Source organism: Bombus vancouverensis, chromosome 8, assembly GCF_051014615.1.
Source record: "Bombus vancouverensis nearcticus chromosome 8, iyBomVanc1_principal, whole genome shotgun sequence".
In the NCBI taxonomy this organism is placed as follows: domain Eukaryota; kingdom Metazoa; phylum Arthropoda; class Insecta; order Hymenoptera; family Apidae; genus Bombus; species Bombus vancouverensis.
The window spans coordinates 9,412,364-9,431,811 of NC_134918.1; the positions used below are offsets into that span (position 1 = coordinate 9,412,364).

Genomic DNA, 19,448 nt, shown 5'->3' on the forward strand with positions numbered 1-19,448 from the left:
TATTTTGTCTATAATGTAACATATAATATAATTGCATAGTTAAAAGCACGCAAAATAAACATTTTAATAAGTGAGATAATTAAAATTGGTTTACCAAAGTTCGCAAAAAGCAGGAACATATTTAAAAAGCATATCTAATAAATATGAAAAGTTTATTTATAAACATATATTTAGTAACACGTTTTTTTTGTTTGCCGCTTATTTTAAGCCATAATTTTCTTTTTCTCAGATACCTTTAATTGTACCAAATCTGTTTAATTTGCACAAATAGGTAACATAATTTAAAGTAATTCAGAAGGTATTTAAGAGTTTTAAAGAATTTATATTTTTAGACAATGCGGAGCAATATTTCTTTTAATTTATACACTATATTTATTATTTATATTTATTCGTTTATTTACACTACCTTCATATTCTAAATAAATAAGATGCCTTACAGGGAATATACTGATATATGGAGGAAATATACAGGGATACAATTACAATTTTAGATTTTATTTGATTACATTGTATGCTTCAGCATACTAAAGAATACATGAAGCAAGTAAAAAAATGTGATTGTTGCGAACCACAAGCACGCGATGTAATAATTTATACACCAGATAAAACTAAACGAGATATCTGTTAATCGTGCGATGTACGGAATAGATAAGACTAAAATATAAGTTAGAAGATTAAAAATAAAATTCAACGTTATCGCACAGTCGCATTAATAAACTTACCTATACACTATGATCACAGTTACATTCATAATTATTGTAAGTTATTACATGTCATTATCGTCTTTATCATCATTATTATCATATTTTACTGTATATATGTACATTCTGGTTATAAATAGGTGTATGTTCAATTAATTAAATATAATCTGGTTTGAAAGCCTATGACTAGTGATACCTATTTTCTCATCAATGACAGTATGACTGAGATAATACTATCGCAATCCGATATAAATGAAGCTTCAAACAATTATGAGTAATAACAATTACTATATCATAATTTAAAAACAATTCTATGCCTCTCCTTTAATACACTGTACACATTTCTTCTTCATTTCATCGAATATCTTCATAACATTAAAGTCTTATATCTTTGTTCCACTTAAATTATTTCTCTGTCTGCTGATATTTATTGGGGCTAAGTCTGAATGTTATACACACACATCCGCGGAACCAGACCTTTTCGATCACCTCTGGCACATAACAACCACTTACTATCTACCTCTAGAATTACTTTCAGTTTTTCTCCTTCCGCAAATGCAAGATGCCCATTATCTGATGGCATTCTATGCGTGAGTGTGCGAACCTCTCTGGAATTGAGATGCGCGATCTGTTATTTTACTAATCTATAAAAAGGAAACAGAGAGGACAACCAAAGATTAAGCACTAAACTTGAAATAAAATAACGAGTATAATGAAACAATATAATAAAGATTATAAATAATATGATAAAATTGTACAAGAATTAATAAAATGCAAAATAATAAAAACAAAAAATATTATAACTTTTGATAATTAAAAATTCAATGGATTTGATACACTTAACAACGCATTGAGCGTATCCACTTTTTCTTTACTTACTTAAGTGGCTTTTTTGTAGGATGGTTTCTTGTGGTACTACTAGTAGTAGGTCGTGGTAAAGACGTAGACGCTGCTCGCCTTTGAGGAGACACTAAATGTTTATCCTTAGACATTACCCCGTAAGACTTGTACGGTAGCGAACTAGGTCGTGTTAAATGAGTTCTTGTTGCTCCTACAATTTCCTGATCCACTCTACTAGTACGCTTTGTTGCATCTTTGTTCCTTACTTCTAGTGGCTTTTTTGGAGTAGTTTTCGTCGTTGATAACATGACCGGTTTTTTCAACGATGGAATTCCCGAAATGGGAGATTTTGTGCTTTTAACAGGTCCTGTTGTTGTATTCGATTGTTTTACCGGAGAAGTAAGAAGCCTAGGTATTTTAGATTTTCCTACACTGGTAGGCGTTCTTGTGGGTGACAAGGGTGATGATATCGGTGGTTGAATTTTTGCATCTTCTTTTCCGACCATTAATTCCCATTTTTCTTGGAGTTTCCTAAATTTCTCTTCTCCGGATATATTGTCTTCATCATCTATTTTATTTTCTGAACTATGAGATTTTCTCGATATAGGTTGTCTATTCGATGCTCTATTCAATGGTGAATGTTCTAAACTATCAGTATAATCTTCGGAATCTTCGGAAGCCAGTTTATCGAGAGCACGAAATATTTTCGAACCTATAGGATTACTTAAGCGTTTTTTAACAGTTTCCATATCTGACTTATGTATACCACCAGGCTTATCGTCGTAGTTTGTATAAGCGACGCACGATCGTGGACGTACTTTTCTGGGACTAGAAACCATTGCACATGTATCCGCCGTTTTATCAAAATGATGTTCGTTTGCAGCAAGGTCGACATTTCTAAAGTTTACAGCCTGTGAAATATTATTGTAATATAGCTTTAATATTATTCTTGGTGATAAAAATTTTAACAAAATAAATATTGGAAATTATTCGATAATACTAACGTTTATTGTATGATTATTTAAACTGCCGAAACTATTATGAAGTTGACGATATTGATATAAAAGATCAAGCTGAAATGGGCAAAACGCAAGAGGATTTAAAATATGTAAGAGAGCATCCACAACTTCTCGTGCATTTGCATTGGCCAAAGCTGCTACAAATAAACTGTTATTATTATAATGTTTCCTTAAGATGGATTCCCTTGTACATAAATATGCAAACCATGCGTCCAAAGCTCTTAAACTGTAAAGTTTATAATTCGATTATAATATAATCATAATACATGTATATAAAATGTGATTTTTTTATATTGCAATATTAACTTACTTTAATAAACCAAATACAAATGCATGAAACTTTAGCATTCCCTCAGTAATAACGTCTTCACCATTAATTTTTTGCACTAATTCATTCAATGTTTTAGTAACTGGACCTTGTTGAGAAGATGCTTCAACCACTTGCCAAACACTATTTGTTATTGGTCCAAATGTTGAATTTAAATGTGATTTCAATCCATCTGACATGATAGCATACAAAGCTGGACATAAGTTGCTAACACAGATTTGAGCACATTCATTTTTGTCATTGTAATTTTGTCTACTATGGATTGATTCAGTGTTCCAATATTTCAGTAACAAATCTACCGCTTTATTTACGGATAATATCATTTCTGGAAATTTACATGTATTCATAATTTATTATATTGTATCGTAAAAATTAAAATTATGTTAAAATTATTAGTAATATACTTACTTCTCTTTTCATCTAAATCCAATTTATTATCTGGACTCATTGCTCTTCTTTCATCTGTGAATACAATATCTTTACTTTGTTCATTTGTAGTAACGTTTAAGTTACCCTAAAATATTTTTCAAAAGTTAAGCACGTACGAAATTTAACACAAATAATAATAATACAAAAGTCAAGTAAAATCACCTTATTGTCTAAATACTTTTTCCTTTGGTTTACGGCAAAACTGACAGTCTTTTTCTGTGATTCTATCATATCAGTAGCTTTGGTAACATCTTTATTCATCCTGAGAGCTAAAAACTTTCTTACATACGATCTTAATTTAACATCGGGATCTTCAGTATCTCCATCACTACTCTGTGACGAGAAACCGCTGCGCTTCAGAAATTCTTCCAGTTGTTTTACGTCGTCTTCGCTATTTTCAGAATTTTCAGTCTCTAAGTCTCCGGTATTAGCTATTTCATTTACTCTTTCTGTATGATATCTTTCTTCCGTCTCATCGACATCTTTTTCTGGATCAGCGACTCGACCACGACATGCTAATTGTAAATCATTATTCATATAATATGGTTCTTGTAAAGACATTCTCTTATTTGTTTCAGGTGATTGATCCTCTATTTCTTCTACATCTCCCATTTCGAACATGCTATATCTCTTACTTGCAGGAACCTTACTTTTCCTTAAAATACTTCTGGGTAAAGGTGGTCTTGGTGGTACTTTACCGCTAGAAAATTCGGATTCACGATCTCCATGTGGTAAAGAAATCGATCGTTTTGGAAAAGATGGACAGGCTGTTTTTGTCTTACTAATTTGCCTATGAATCTTTTTATCATTACTTACTAAACTGGCCTCAGAACTAATACTATCATAACGGTAAAGATACAATGGATTGGTTGCATTATTTAACGTTTGTTGATTTGTTGAAGAATCAGTTAATATTGTAGAAGATCCTCGATATCCGGAGGATGGTTGTGTCGCAGTACTACTAGTAGAGGATGAATTATTTGGTATGATTTCGCTTATAGTACGAGTTTTATGACGCATTGGAGGGGATAAACAAAATAGAGGCTTCTTTGTTTCTTCGTGAATATTGATATGCCTCGAAACTTCTGGTACATCGTGCAAAATTTTCTTGTACTCAGTAGGCAAAAGGAATGTTAACGACTCCCAGTCTTTAACATGTGAAAATCCACGTTGACGTAACGTGTCTATATCATTACATGAGAATGGTCTACCAGATCTACCAGTATGTTTCCAGCTAACTCTATTTTTTCCAAAACATTGTGGCTTTAAAGTTACACAATCTAACTTTGTATCTTTAATATTGAGAAACGATAAATCTGGTAAAGCGTAATTCGGATATACAACATAAACTGGCTTTTTATTAACAATCGTTTCTCGTAAAGATGGATTTTCTTTTTCTTTTACAGGTGGTATATATACTAGTGATGTTTGGACTGAATTATCCTCTGTCTCAGCTATTGCTTGAATACCTGTAGTTTTGCAAATTGGATATTTCTTTTCTAATGATTTGACCCATGCAGTTTTTCGCTGATGTTCGAAAACGTTAGGAATAACATCAATGTCATTTTGGTCAGCATCATTATCGTGTGTTAGATCTGATTTAGACATATTCTCTGATAGCTCTTCTATAGATGCGGATGATATCATTTCATCCTTTTGTTCACTTATCGTTGATGTATATTTTGGAATGTCGTTAAAGCTGTCTTTCTGATTTTCCGTTTCTTGATTGTTATGTTGATCACTTTTAACCCAATTAATAGAAAAATCACTTTCTGGAACTTGACGTTTAGGGATATTATTTATATTTTGCCGTTGTATTTGCGTATTTGTATTAGTACCACTATCACTAGCACTATTGTTTGTAGGCCATCCATTATCACTAGCAGAGTCTGATTGATCCAATGTAAGACTCATTCCTTCAGCACTCATACTTTTTTGTTTCATAAATAATTTTACAAGACTTAAATTTTGCAATTTCTTTCCTGTTGAATTATGTTCTCCATTATCAGAACTTTCTTCGTTTATAGACCGACTCATTACAGATCCTGAACTATGTAATTGTTGTACGTGATTATTTGATTCTGCAGAATCAACCTGTTCCAAAAATATTCAAAAGTTATATTATGAAATATTTTCTTTAGAATTTGAATATAATATGTATTTAAAACTTACAGAAAAATTGAGAGGCATATTGAGATGGAATTGTGTAGCTTGAGTAAGATCTGGCAAACTTTGACTTCTCTTATTTGTTACAGATATGATATTTTCCACACCATGTGAAAATTCCGGTATTGTATTATTATTGCCTGACGGATGACGGGTTATAATTTTATTCATAGAAGAATGTTTCAAATTGCTCCATGTTGTATATATCTTAGAATCAGAACATGCCATTGATAAGTTTAATACATTTTTCAAATCCGCATTTCTCTTATAATATGGTTCTACAGTTTCATAAGCTTTTTGCTGTTTTTCTATAAAAAGAAAGTTAACAGAATTAATTTATACATTACTTATACATATTTTAAAGCATTTACTTTTATACCTTGATTATCAAAATCTTGTGAACCATCTGAATACATTGTAATACTACCCTCAAAAGCAATAGTATAGTTCTCTTTATTATTTGTCTGACATGTTAGTAGCATATCCTCACAGTCCAGAGAGTCGACGCTATAACTACCCCCTGGTGGTAGTATGGGTGTCTCTTTCAGAGGAGAGAAGAGTAATGATGATTTACATATGGAAATTGTATCTGTTGTTGAACAGGCGGAATCTTCTCCCTTTAATACAAAGAGTGATTTTAGAGTAGATTCTACACATTCCTAAATAATTTCATGCATTTTGCAAAACTAGCACAGGTCATTTTCATGCATTGTATAAATTTGAGAATTGGATTCATTAATTTTAATATTTTTTATTTCCTATAGTTGTTACATAATCAAATCAGTTTATAATTATTTCTTTTATTAATCATGCAGAGGAATTGCAAGCAAATCAAGTTTTATTTTCATGTTAAGCAAAATTCATGTCAATATAGATGTTTTTATATTATCTTCAGTATTAAAGAAACATCAGTAAAAGGAATTCAACATTCTCAGCCATTATCATACCTGGCTGCTGGTATGAGGGCTGATTGATGAACCGATGTCAAGTTTTTCCATAACAGATCCAGATATACTGGCATATCGTTCCCTTTGATAGTTAAACTGCCATGATAATGAAGATATAGAATACTTTTAGAATATTATTTACAACAACAATGAAGAAACAGGAAATATCTTAAAATGTTATAACCAAAAACCACTATTAAGAACCATTTATAAATTAAAAAAATAACATTTACCGAAAGATACCTCAATTTATCAATGTTAATAAGACTAAAAAACATTAGTTCTTATAATATCAAGAAAGATTTATATAATATATTTGCTTGCAAACTATCCACAATGAAAATAATTGTTTCTGATAATTAGATTATATAACTTATATTACAATATAAATAAAAGATTGTATAAAATGAATAACATACATAATAATGAATTTTGTTTACCTCTGAATGCTGAACTGGATCTGTACACATGACAGGCAATGCTGTAAGCAGAGTATGGATATCTGCTGTACGAAAGCTTTCCATATCAATTTCTGCCAAATTAGCATCCAAATTACGGGCAAGGTCATCATAATAGCCCAGATCTTCTCGAGAATATGAAGCAGAGAGTGAGGATAATACACTTGGATGAACATGAAGCCCTCCATCTCTGTAACTAGCAATTTATATAAACATAAATATATATGTCTACAATATATAAATGTATTATAACTGTTATTAAAATCTTACCCATAATCAATGAACCATTGATACTCCACATTGTCCTGCACAAATTCAGAGCTAATTAAATCATGTTGAATAGAATCTGTTGCAGGATTGGAGTTACAATCAGATCCTGGTGTTTGTGGATCTTCCATCATTGCAGCCCCTTTGCCTGCACCTAAAATACATTATGCATCATCAATAAGCAATCATTAAATTATACAATAGTTAAAAAACCATGAAAAACAGACCATATCTTGCATAGACAAAGTGCTTTTGTGGTTTGTTAAACATGTTTCTTTTTTTCACCAATATAACATTGGAAATCACGCATAACGCAACGATTTCTGTTACTAAAAGTTACGTGGATTGATCATAATTAATGTATTTACATTGTTTATACTCTGATTACAGCTCATGACAGGATCCCAAGTCTGTCAAACCTTTATAACGTTGTATTCCGCGTGTCACACAAATCATGTAGGAAAATAAGGATTTAGCGTATGAAACTGAACGTGGCATCGGTGTTATTACATTATTACAAGAAAAATAATGGTACATGATAACCATTCTTTATTAATGTAACGCTCACATAGTCGTAGTATCACGGTAATGGTAACGAATTACATTTCTGGAGCACCACGGTAGATCACTTACTCCGACATTATTGATAAAGTTATCAACGATGCACTGATAAACATGTCAGGAGTTTCTCTTCGTGCACCGTGGAATGTTCACGATAGATAAAGAAGTGTCAGCCAATGACGTCAGGCTAAGGTTATGGCGGACGCATTTGAGTAAATGCGCTCGTGTCCCGTATCGGAGATGATCAAGGCTGCGCGTCATCGAGACAGTTAAGAGGGCGTGCTTTAAGGTTAGTTGTCTCGTAATAAATAATTAATTAATCGACCGCAATGTATTAATTTTAGTTTGGGAAATCGATGATGCTGTGAGAGATACATGCACGACGTAGATAGCGATGTGCTTCGAAATGATTTGAATCACTTTGAATATGCACGTATGACAAAACATTAGAATCTCTTCGAACAAAATTCGATATTTTTGAAAAACTTCACGATTGAATCTTAAATCTTGATATATAGATATTGAATTTCTTAAATCTTGGAGGCATTTAATATCTCATATGTATGATCTTTTATAGTATATTCGATCTTCAATATTTTATATAAGATACATAACATATAAAATATAAGATAGACTTTTTTGAAGATTATGAAGCCACCAAGGCTTTCAAGAATTTTAAATATCGAATCATGTTCACAGTACATAGTAGAAATGTTCGAATCATTTCGAAATTCAAATGTAAATGTTTATTACTAGGTATTAGGCACATAACAAATAATTTGTTTAGGAATTATCGAAACATCGAAATCAATAATTGGATAATATTCTATAGAGATGCTTATTATTTGTTAAATATGATTAAAAAGCACGAATTTCATATATAAATTGATTAATAATATTTCATACCACACCATGCAATATGATGAAAGTAATTAAAAACATTAAGTAAAAGTATAAATATCCTACGTGACTTAACTTTATTATATGTATGTACATGTTAGATTTACTTCTATATTTAGTATCAGATACATATGTAGGCGACACAACAATAGACAAAGTTATAAACATCGCAAACTAGATATAGTAAGATAGTTCATAGTTCACTGTCATTCATAGTTAACGACTATAGTTAACAACTCAATGAATAGCCATACACGTTTTCAAGAATCTTCAATTCATCTTCATAGACAGACTAAAATAATGCATTGATATAGTATAATGAGAAGAAAAAGAGAAAGATTGTTTTGAATACGAGTTCCAAATCGTACCTCGAATAATTCTTTTCCATCGCATCGCCACGGTCGCTTGGGTTTTTTGTTCTACAGAAAATATTTACATTTGATAAATGTTATCCGAAAACACTCATGCTCACGACCATATGGCGACAATCCGCCCGTCACTCATAGGACTTAGGAATTCATTTTAACTGCGCCTATGGACTATGGAGTACGATTGCTCATGCGGCGCATGAGCATTACCAATCCAGCGTAAAGGGTGGGCAAAAGGAAATCGGATACAACACGCCTGAATTAAGGCTATGATACGATACGTTAGATTTCTTTTGTCGCTTATCGGAAACATTCACATTTGAGTAAAAGATTCTTTCAACATTCTTCCATAGAATCATTGCTTAAAATTCTACTTTAATTCGCTCAGATATGCTAATAAAGTCTTTGTGTTGATATTTCAATTCATATTTCCTAGATAAATTTTCATAACATATATATTTTCGTAATTCTCAGCTAATTTAACTATTATGTTAGGAATAACGTAATATTTCATTTATAGTCCTTTTTAGTCAATTTAGATTATTGGATTCCACTTTTCTTCAATGAGAGTTGGATTTTGCTAATTTATTTAGCTTTTAGAATTATATGAAGTTTAGTGAAATTGAATTATTTATAGAATTATCATAAATTACGTCAAACTGACACCTGTTCTAGAAACTATAGATGAAAAAAATTTTCAACTTAAGAAATATTTTTATACAAGCTCTTTGGTAGACAAGGAAAACCTGTATGCAAGAAAATACCCTCGACATATCGGTCTAAGTTACAAAAATATTATTGTTTCTTGCTTAATTTTTATGTTTCTTTCTTCTCTCATGTATTAAAGTCGCATTATTTTACTGCTTGTCTCTTACTAGGTTAATACCACGAAGAGTAACCTACTAAAATGTTTCAGCAGTACAAAAACTTGACATTGCTAAGTAATTTGTTTTTTGTATTTTTGCGAAGCTTTAGCTAATTTTATTTCAAGATGCAACTTAAATATTATTAAATTGAGTAAACGTGATATGGTATTAGATAGTTGAACCTGTCGAAGGTTGTACATATGTATCTGAAATCTTAATATCAAGTGTTAGTTGCGGTTTTACCCGTCTGAGGAAAAATCTTACATCGTACTTCGTTCGCCAGTGTCGAAGGTACTGGATAATTTTAGCAAATCGCAGAAGAAGCGAGGGAAGAAATTCAAGAGCCAAACTTCGCGACTCGACGAAAATTTTACGCGTGAACTGATGAAACTTAACCCCGCTATTTTTTTGCCAAAGAGATTGAATTCACTTGGCTTGGTTTCCATTTGCAATTTTTTCATGACCAAATAAATCAACAAATCTATTCTAATTTAATAAAATTCTTCTTCTGTACATGATTCGACATTTTTTCATATTCGAATTTATATCCGTACTAGTACCAATGTTTCTTTAAAATCTAGAAACATTATTTCGTACTATTTGGTTTTGTTTTAAAAAAATAAAAAGAAATTTTTAATGACCTTAAATCAAATGAAATTGTGATGCGTATATATTATGAATCACCATACGATCATGTTGCGCGTACATATATACTTAAACGTTTCGGATGTCGTACAATTATTTTTGCCTGTGCACACATGTAAAATACTCCCACACCGAATACGCTACCCGAAATAGTGGAACAAGGCGTCATTTCTTACATATGTAGCCGTGGGAGAATTTTAAATTAGAAGACATTTCTTAAACTTTTCCAGAGAACTTAACAGTAGCATATATGTTTCAATTACATATCTTGTATGGAAATGCAATTCTTCAAACTGTGTGTCTGAATTGATGTTATTATTCTATCATATTGAACGATAGCTATTTACTAGTGACTGTTAATACGCGCAGCCTTGGATAATAAAATAATTTCAACATAAGTTTACTACTTTTTGTATATTCCATGCTTTTTGTAAATGAAGTACTTCAAAAAAAGGAAGATATCTGAAGAGATGCAAACGTGATGAAGAAGCGAGGAAAACAGCGAGGTTAATGATAATTAAACTGGCCAAACATGAAACAGAAGCAAGAAGATCAAAATCATATATGGATTTTATACGAAGAAAAAATTTGGGACTCGGACCTAAATTTTTCTATTACATACATATTAGATTACTACTTTATCAAGTGAGCTGTTCCACTCATTAACAAAATTCGTATTTATAAGCTTAATCATCGTTGTCGACGAGTATATTCAGATATTAACACCTAAACATGAACTAAAAATATGTTACATATAAAGCATAATGGATTTTCTATATTCTTACGATTATAAAATAGGCAATTGCATTTTTCATTAAGTCGTCGGTAATACTTTCGTTCCTTCCTCGGTTTGCCATAGTAGAGATGTGGCGGTCGTGCAGGCGCTTGGAATGGTGGACTTATACGACCCACAGAGAACTCTGCTATTTTCATGATGACGCACAACAAAAGCACTATCATCATTTGTCAATATTCAGCGTTTTTATTGTTCTATCACGTTACAACATAGTAGTAACGCTCTCTCACTGGTTAACCAGTTAAAAGTGTCTCACAAAGATTCTCGAGAGAAACTCGATCCAAGCACACGCGTTTTAATAATCTAATAAATGAATAATATTTACACAAAGGTTTATTAATCGTTCAGATGCGAGTATATCGAAGCTTTTTTGTTCATCTTTTTAAAATGTTCACTTTTCATTATTCCACCATAGACGCATATGTATGTACATTTATCACTTCAAAGTTACATCACGAATGGGAACAACTCCCGCGACACTCCACGGTCTTCCGTCGCTTTCCTATATGGAAGATATTTGCACTTTGATGAACAAAATATGCACGCGTAAAACACAGTCGATTACACGTCTCTGCTCGAGCCGATGACACCTTTCAAAGATGCCTTTGTTTATAACACACCACTTCGTTTCTACGTTTACATCGCGAACAATGAACAGGCATATCGTCGTAGTTGAACCCACGTTTCCGGTTTTACTGCCAGATAAACGCGACGTCCATGCGCGAAAAGTGTGCAACCGCACGAATCTTGAAGAATTCAAGTATCAAACACTTTACACTGATTTCTACTGCGAAAAAGAGATACATATTACAATTGTTAAGTCTTATGTATTTTGAATTACTTGTCAAACGAAATCTTTGTTTACATTTTAAGATTAAACAATTCTTACTAAATACACGAAACAAAATGGCGTTTCAAATATTGTAAGTAGATTAATCTTGTAATAGCACACCGATGTCTTTCGTGGTCCAGAAAAATTCTTTATATTAATAAATAACTAATAGATAAAAACTAACTAGAATTATAATTCCATAACCTTATTCTTACAAGTTTTAAATAAGATATTATTATTTGTTATAATTATATGATTGTTTAAAATTTTATATTTTATGGATTGCTGTACGTGAAGTGAAATGTAGATTTTAGGAAGAACCAAAGAATTAAAGAATGTAATATAATGCAAAACCGGAAGTTGGTTCAAATCCGAAAGGACTAGGCAAAATAATTATAATAAATAAATAACTAGTGATTTATTTCATCTCTAGTGGATAAAAAAGTATAAGTCAGAATTATTAGTTTTACATAGTAGCATTTACAATATTACAAGGTATAATATTTAAAATACAATGTAAAATCAAGTATTATATTTCGAATATACGTACATACTATTAGAATCTCAGATACAAGAGGGGAAAGAACTGAAATTTACTTGTATTATTAAAATCATAAGCAAAAGACAGCAATGAAGAATATATCAGCATATTCTGTTTTGACCAAAATATGGCTTATATTCTTTTGCTCGTTTAATAGAGTTATATTGTCATATTTGCTACAGAATTTTCATACTGATATTTATAATTTAGAAATAGTAAAAAGTTATGAACTGCATTCTAAACAGTAAAAAGTTCAGAATTTCTTTAGTATCTGCAGTCATTAAAGTAACATATCAAAGAGGCGTGCCTATCAAGATGACTCATGGAATTTGACAAAAACCACATCTGGGTATCAAAATAAAGAGATATGTTAGATATAGAAATAGAGAGATATATAGTTTAAACAAAGGTACGGAAGATTAAGAAGATTTGCGAAACATATGTAGTTTTGGCATCGGTCTAATATTCTAGAAGACAATAGTAATAATAGTTGTTACGTCAGTAGACGCGTTCAACTGCCTAAATTGCAACAAGTGGTGAAGCAATTGTTCCGAGTTAATCGAACGTTAAGATAACGAGGGTTCGTCGGACCGATTAAAGCTTTGAAATACGAGCAAAAGATAAAAATTGTTAAAATGTTGAGTCACACTGATTGTCTGAAGATTATTGAAGTAACTGACTCAGCGAAATTGCTTATTGTAATGCATAAAATACATAGATTTTTTAAGTTGCTGAAAAGAACTTATCGATAATACATTATCCTAAATTTTCTTCAGTCTAATATGAACTTCAAACTCGAAATAGTGAATTTAAAAAAGTAGCAATTATTTATCAATTGTATTTGATGAGACGTGTATGTATTCAATGAGAGTAAAGAGTATACAATTTGTTTATACGCTGATAATTTATCGATAATGTCGAACGATTAACCTCGCCGGTGTCATAGTAATCGAATGCAGGCTAAATGTAGATAAATAAACGTTCATTATAGTAAGTATGCGCTCGACGAACCTATCGTTGCATTACATACACTGTACAAATTTCTACGATAAAGTATGTAGGAATGACGACCTAGTAAATCAAAATTAACAACAATAGTCTATGCTTATTGTATGTTTTATCATATGGTATGTTGAAGTCTCTTCAGTTCGATGTGACATTGGCTAGCTTAAACTACATAAAAAATGCTCACAAAATTTATTGCGATACTTTCAAATATTTAGTTGAAATTGTCTTCTATCTATTTGACCATTGTCAAATTCAAATTGCATAAAATATTTGAATCAAATGCGACATCGTTAAACATAGGACTAATGTATATGCCTGCTGCGGAAATAGTTTCCTCACACCTTTTGTCATGTCAAATAAACTTCTCATTTTAGTAACTGGAGTCACACTGGAGTCTTTCGTGCCTTGTCTTAAACTTTTTACTGTTCAAAATATAGCCTATATTTTTTGCCATACTTACCTAACTTATATGTAAGTATGAAGATTTTATTGAGAGTAGAGATGGTCATATAAAATAAATCACTATTTATATTTATTAATATAGAAAATTCCCTAGAATCATGAAGGACTACGGACGCTACTGTTAGGTTAAGTATCCCTTTTTAAATGAATCTAAATGATCTTCATGAACTTAAACACTAATTGTATGAGACATTCAAAAACGGAAAGACCATCTTCCGCAAGTCATACGTTCCGTGCAATACTCTAGCAAAAGAGGGCGAACCTGTAGTTCCTCGTAAGAGTTCTCATGAACGTATTACACAAGAAACACGCAAGTACAAAAATGACATCCTCACACCGGATGCTCACATGATTCTCACGAATTCATCCTTTCCAAAATAGTTTGTTTATTCACTAATCGCCAAATACACCATCACATGTATAAATTTTTCTAAAACTGCTGTTTGTAAAACGACACTGGACACAAACACACGTTTGCTTGTTTTCAGATAACAGGTTTAATTCGATCTGAAACGATGGACACAGATTGTGATCGATGGGCAACACAATTTTTCCACGTTTATTTTGGCGGAATCAGTTTCTGGACCGCTGTCTGAGTCAGACTGCTCTAACAGCGTGTGTCCTGCGCGGGAGAGCGTTTGCACACGGCACGACACGACGCGGAGTTTAATCTCTATTAATAAATACCCGCTTTGCCTCGGCCAGAATAGAGAGCAGCTCTCCACTGCCGGCTCATTGAATGCATACGAGGTGTTTCATATCGAAGTTCGTAGCAAACACGAGTTGATTTCGTCTTCAGTTAATTTTTATCGACAGGTTCACGGCGAGAGGTTAGATTACGATAATAGGGAAACAATGTATGACCAAATTAGAGCTTGACATAATTTACGGCTTTTTCATATTCTGAGTTTAAATCTTGTCAATTGTTAAAATTTTTCAAAATTTATTTTTTTGTGTCTTTGTAGAATAAAAAAATTCGATGTATATCAGTTGATCACCAGTTCAAATTTGAGTCAGCGCTTGAACTGCTGTTACGAAAAATCGACTTGCAGAATAAACGTTAAAAATAGCTTAAAGGAGCTTTTCAATTAGATAGAACGCGAAATTTTTTGGATTGAATACGGATGTATTTATGAAAAAGTACAAATTTCTATGCAGCATTTATTTTTATTTTATTTCTGTTATAGGTAAGTATAAATGATATTTTCAAAAAGAATTATTAATTCATATACGTAAGTATTGTAATGTTAGCTCTGAGATCTAGGTGCTAAGATATCTAAATATAAACAATTTAACAAATTGATAAGCTCTTTCATGAATATAATGCATTTTCCGATGAAACAAAATGTAAGGAAATTACGTATTCAATATCTGTATTAATATATGCATAAAATTGAGAGAGTTCAATATAATTTAAAAATCGTGAATACAGAATTAAGTAATTTTTATGTCATTGATTATTCTGTATGTGTTACCACACAGTTACCTTTAAGATTTTAATAATAGTAAAGAAATTAATTCCAGTTCGCGAAATACAATAGAAGATCAATAGAAAATTGATCAAGATAACAAAAATTAAAGAAATGGGTAGAAAGAAACAGGAGGACGAAAATAATCACGTTTGTGTCAATCGCATTACAAGCTTTTCTTTGTATGTAGTACTGTAGACCAGTACACCATAATGCAATCACTTCTAGATACTTACGAGAACAATAAGGCATTGAAAAAGAAACTACCACCCTTTATATATCAATGACAAAGAAATATTCATGTTTTGCTATCCTTAATGCGTATGCGCAATGAACATGTTCAATAAAGTACATAAATGAATTAAAACAGAGTAAATATCAATTTAGATATGCCCGAATTCTCACGATAATCGCAAAATAGAATTATTTTTCAATCATCTTTTTGGAAAAATAATAGGTATATCTGAGTTTAAAAATAATTAGTAAACTGCGGAAGATGCATAGATGTACACATTGCATATAATCGCAAAATATACAAAATATACAAATTTTGTCGAGAGTAAAACAGTTTTCTATCTAGATTCTATCTTTTTAATTATAATTATAATTATAATTCATAAATTTGCATAAATATCTATAGTCCGATAATTAAACATCAATTATCATGAGAATATAATGTATTTGATTTTCATAGATTGATCTACATTTGATATGGGTTGACAGAAGCATAAATTACGAAAATGTATAGTATAAACTGAACTCACCAACGCGTTCTCCGTTGCCGCAGACAATACCCGTCGCCAAGGCCTGAAAAATATGGTCACATTATTAATCCTGTTTGCCGGCGTATTGCCAATATACGTAATGTTAAAAAAATGAAGGCCGACTGTTCTTCTTTATTGTATCGTGTTACCATGTTAGAAACTTTTCCAGATTGAAATATAATGACATTTAGGGTTGACTGAGTTTTCGTCAAATTCAATATTACCTCTGATATTTAAAATATAGTGACATATTATCGACGGAAGTAAGGACGGCGTGGTTTTATTGAATTCTTAAGTTCTTTAAGTTCTTAATGGTTAAATAATCTTTCACTAGAACACCATTGAATTTGAACTGAAGGGTTGAGACAAGAAACCTGCATTCTTAAGTTATTTCATAAGTAGCAAGTTATAAAATATGATACTATTTTTGAACCTTCACAAATGCAGCGAAGCAGTACCTTGGAAAGATTGCAATGCATTCTCCTTTTCTTAACTTGAGAACTAAGATAAATATTGTAAAGAGGAGAATACTTCTCGTTTCTCTGTTTTATAATCATTATGTATTATGGGACGATCTACATTAATTGTTATCAAATTGCATATTATGAACTTGTCTCTGTAAGCTAACAACAGTTGCATCATTAAAGCAAATATTTATACTTATATTATAATTCTTTTTCAACTAGCAATTTGTTTAAATTTATTATGTTAATACTATTTTTTCATTATTGTTTCAGTGATAGAAAAGGGATATTATATCGATAACAAAATTCGTATATTTCAATCAGAGATTAGACAAAAACATAGATGATAAAATCATCAGATATGTGGGCATTCTTTTGCAATTCCGAAACACGTTTTTCTTTCTACAACCCACATGGCTTTGTTCTACTCTTTCCTTTTCTCTAGAGGATACATGGTATATCCATATAAATCTCAACGAGTGAATAAAGGCGGCAGATTGTAATTAGCAAGAAGAACACGATATACAGGAGGCTGCGAGCATTTTTCCGACGCAAGCAAACAAAAAAGGCCGAGTACTCCGGGGAACAAGGTCACTGGATCCTAATAAGAGTTCGTGCCTAAATGAGAAACGGATGAATCACTCCTGTTACAATTATCTTCAGCTACTTGAGCTTCGTAAATTGATCCTTATCGCCCGTATCTCTAATTTCATATAAACAAAATCGTGCCAACAAATGGTAAAAATGATAACCCCAATCTATTATACATATCGTACTTTGCAAACTTATCATTGCTTTAAGTTTCACAAAAGTGAATTTATTAATGCTAGAGAAAGATAATTTCTGAGCAGATCTTTAATTGTATTTATTTAAAGAAAATTTATAAATACTAAGCAAGTTTTAGTGAATATTTCGAAATGTCGAAATAATTGAATATAACAAACTAAAGATTTGTGGAGTAGGTATCAATAATTGGGTAAATTTTTCAGATACAGCGTATTGATCGGTATATTTGCACAAAACGCAGTGCAAGGCAAAAAACTTCTTGATTAGAGTAACCTTCACATCGATTTTATGTGTAACAGAGGTCAATGACGTATTAGGTTCAACTATGTCTTACAATTAGGAATTTACTAAGATAAGGAGACAACTAACAAGAATTTCTCGATCCTATTTCATTTACTAGATAAACGTCACTGCATTCCTACTTCTGATTATGTTAATACACACACAAGGTGTATATTAACCGGAGAATAGAGAAACACACGCCCACATTCTTCGGTGCTAGAAAACGAGTCGATATTAGAGGCGGCCTAAAGTACTCACGTTCATGGTGAAGGGACAGCTGACAGTCGATCCACGTAACACTTAACACTACCACGAATTATGACATCGTGTAGAATTCCAAGAGAATATCACTGTACGATTATATAGTAGTCGTATATGCATGTCACTTCTTAAAAATCACTCGAAGATGTACTTTCCGGAATGCATATTCTGAGTCATTCTGGTAAAGAGAGCCCCTCCCTGACTACAACAACCCCTGTCTAATGTCGAACGCGCATGCTCCCGAATTTACGGTCGTTTACGAAGAAAGGGGATGATTCTGTTTCGCACTTACGTTCTCTTCGCGTGCGTGGAGTTTTAACCACTAATGTCTCGAGCACTGTTGTTCGGCTTGATGCGAAGGGCGCAATGATAATGAACCGTCGATGGTACGGCCATCCCTTAATGTTTTCGAGCTATGCTGCGCATGCCTAAACACCCTCTCCAGGCGTCGATGATCGAACAACTGATCTATAGCTTCCTATTTAGCTCCAACAAATGTTTTTCTGAATACTTTTGAAAATTGACTAATCCATGTATTGATATTGCTTATGCATAAGTAATCGTTACGAAATAGTGAATGCTACTGATTAGCAGTACTGATTTTACGATACTATTTTCTAAGCAAGAATACGTGATCGTACCGCGATTGCGAACCGACTTCGCCTTTCATATTGATTTTCTGCGCTTTGATATCCGTGTCCAGAAAGGCTGTTACTTCTTTGCACGACCTGCACCTTATGCTTAGGGTATATGTGTAGATGAGAACGATTGTAACGAACATGATACTAAAAACATTTACTTATATGACTAATGTCTTGTATACAGCGAGATATTTATAAAAAACTTGTTCAACGATGGAATAAATACGCGCTAATACATCGTTGAATATCAAAAGATCTATTATATTCAGCTAATCTGATTGTTTTCATTGTTATTATTGTCAAGAAAAGAATTTAATGATTGTATTATATTTTATTCATGATATTGGAAAATTTTATAGGTAGTGATTAGTATAGACATTAGCATTAGCATTAGCTCGTTGGTAGATATTAGTATTAAAGAAAGAATTGCTTTATTACTATTTCATTTTTATTTCATTTGAACGTTAATGAATTTTTCAGAATTTATCAATTAGATTTATAAATTAGAGAGAAATTTTTATTTTAAATTAAAATTAGTTTGTTAATTTGACTTTTTTAAATTGGTACGAATTGTAGATGTAGTTTAGTTAAGCAAATGCTATAAATGCACGCATATCCATTCATTCATATCTATGATTTGACAAAAT

At 31.8% G+C, this 19,448-nt stretch overlaps 1 protein-coding gene across 10 annotated transcripts; it reads right to left on the minus strand.

The window, feature by feature from the left end:
• Window positions 1–474: 474 nt before the first annotated feature.
• LOC117162758 (uncharacterized) lies at window positions 475–18,495 on the minus strand. Of its 10 annotated transcripts, none has more exons than XM_033344692.2 (13): window positions 18,158–18,495; window positions 16,368–16,410; window positions 7,159–7,309; window positions 6,871–7,084; window positions 6,431–6,526; window positions 5,863–6,100; window positions 5,490–5,791; window positions 3,480–5,411; window positions 3,297–3,402; window positions 2,871–3,213; window positions 2,546–2,786; window positions 1,581–2,452; window positions 475–1,309 (listed from the first exon to the last, which is right to left on the minus strand). In XM_033344692.2, the coding sequence occupies exons 1-13, from the start codon at window positions 18,161–18,163 to the stop codon at window positions 1,138–1,140; spliced, it is 4,716 nt and encodes a 1,571-aa protein (XP_033200583.1). In that variant the 5' UTR covers window positions 18,164–18,495; the 3' UTR covers window positions 475–1,137. The 10 variants fall into 10 exon arrangements, with proteins under 10 accessions (XP_033200583.1, XP_033200580.1, XP_033200581.1 ...); XM_033344689.2 differs by lacking the exons at window positions 16,368–16,410; window positions 18,158–18,495 and adding exons at window positions 11,281–12,075; window positions 14,397–14,661; XM_033344690.2 differs by lacking the exons at window positions 16,368–16,410; window positions 18,158–18,495 and adding exons at window positions 11,281–11,793; window positions 14,397–14,628.
• Window positions 18,496–19,448: the final 953 nt, after the last annotated feature.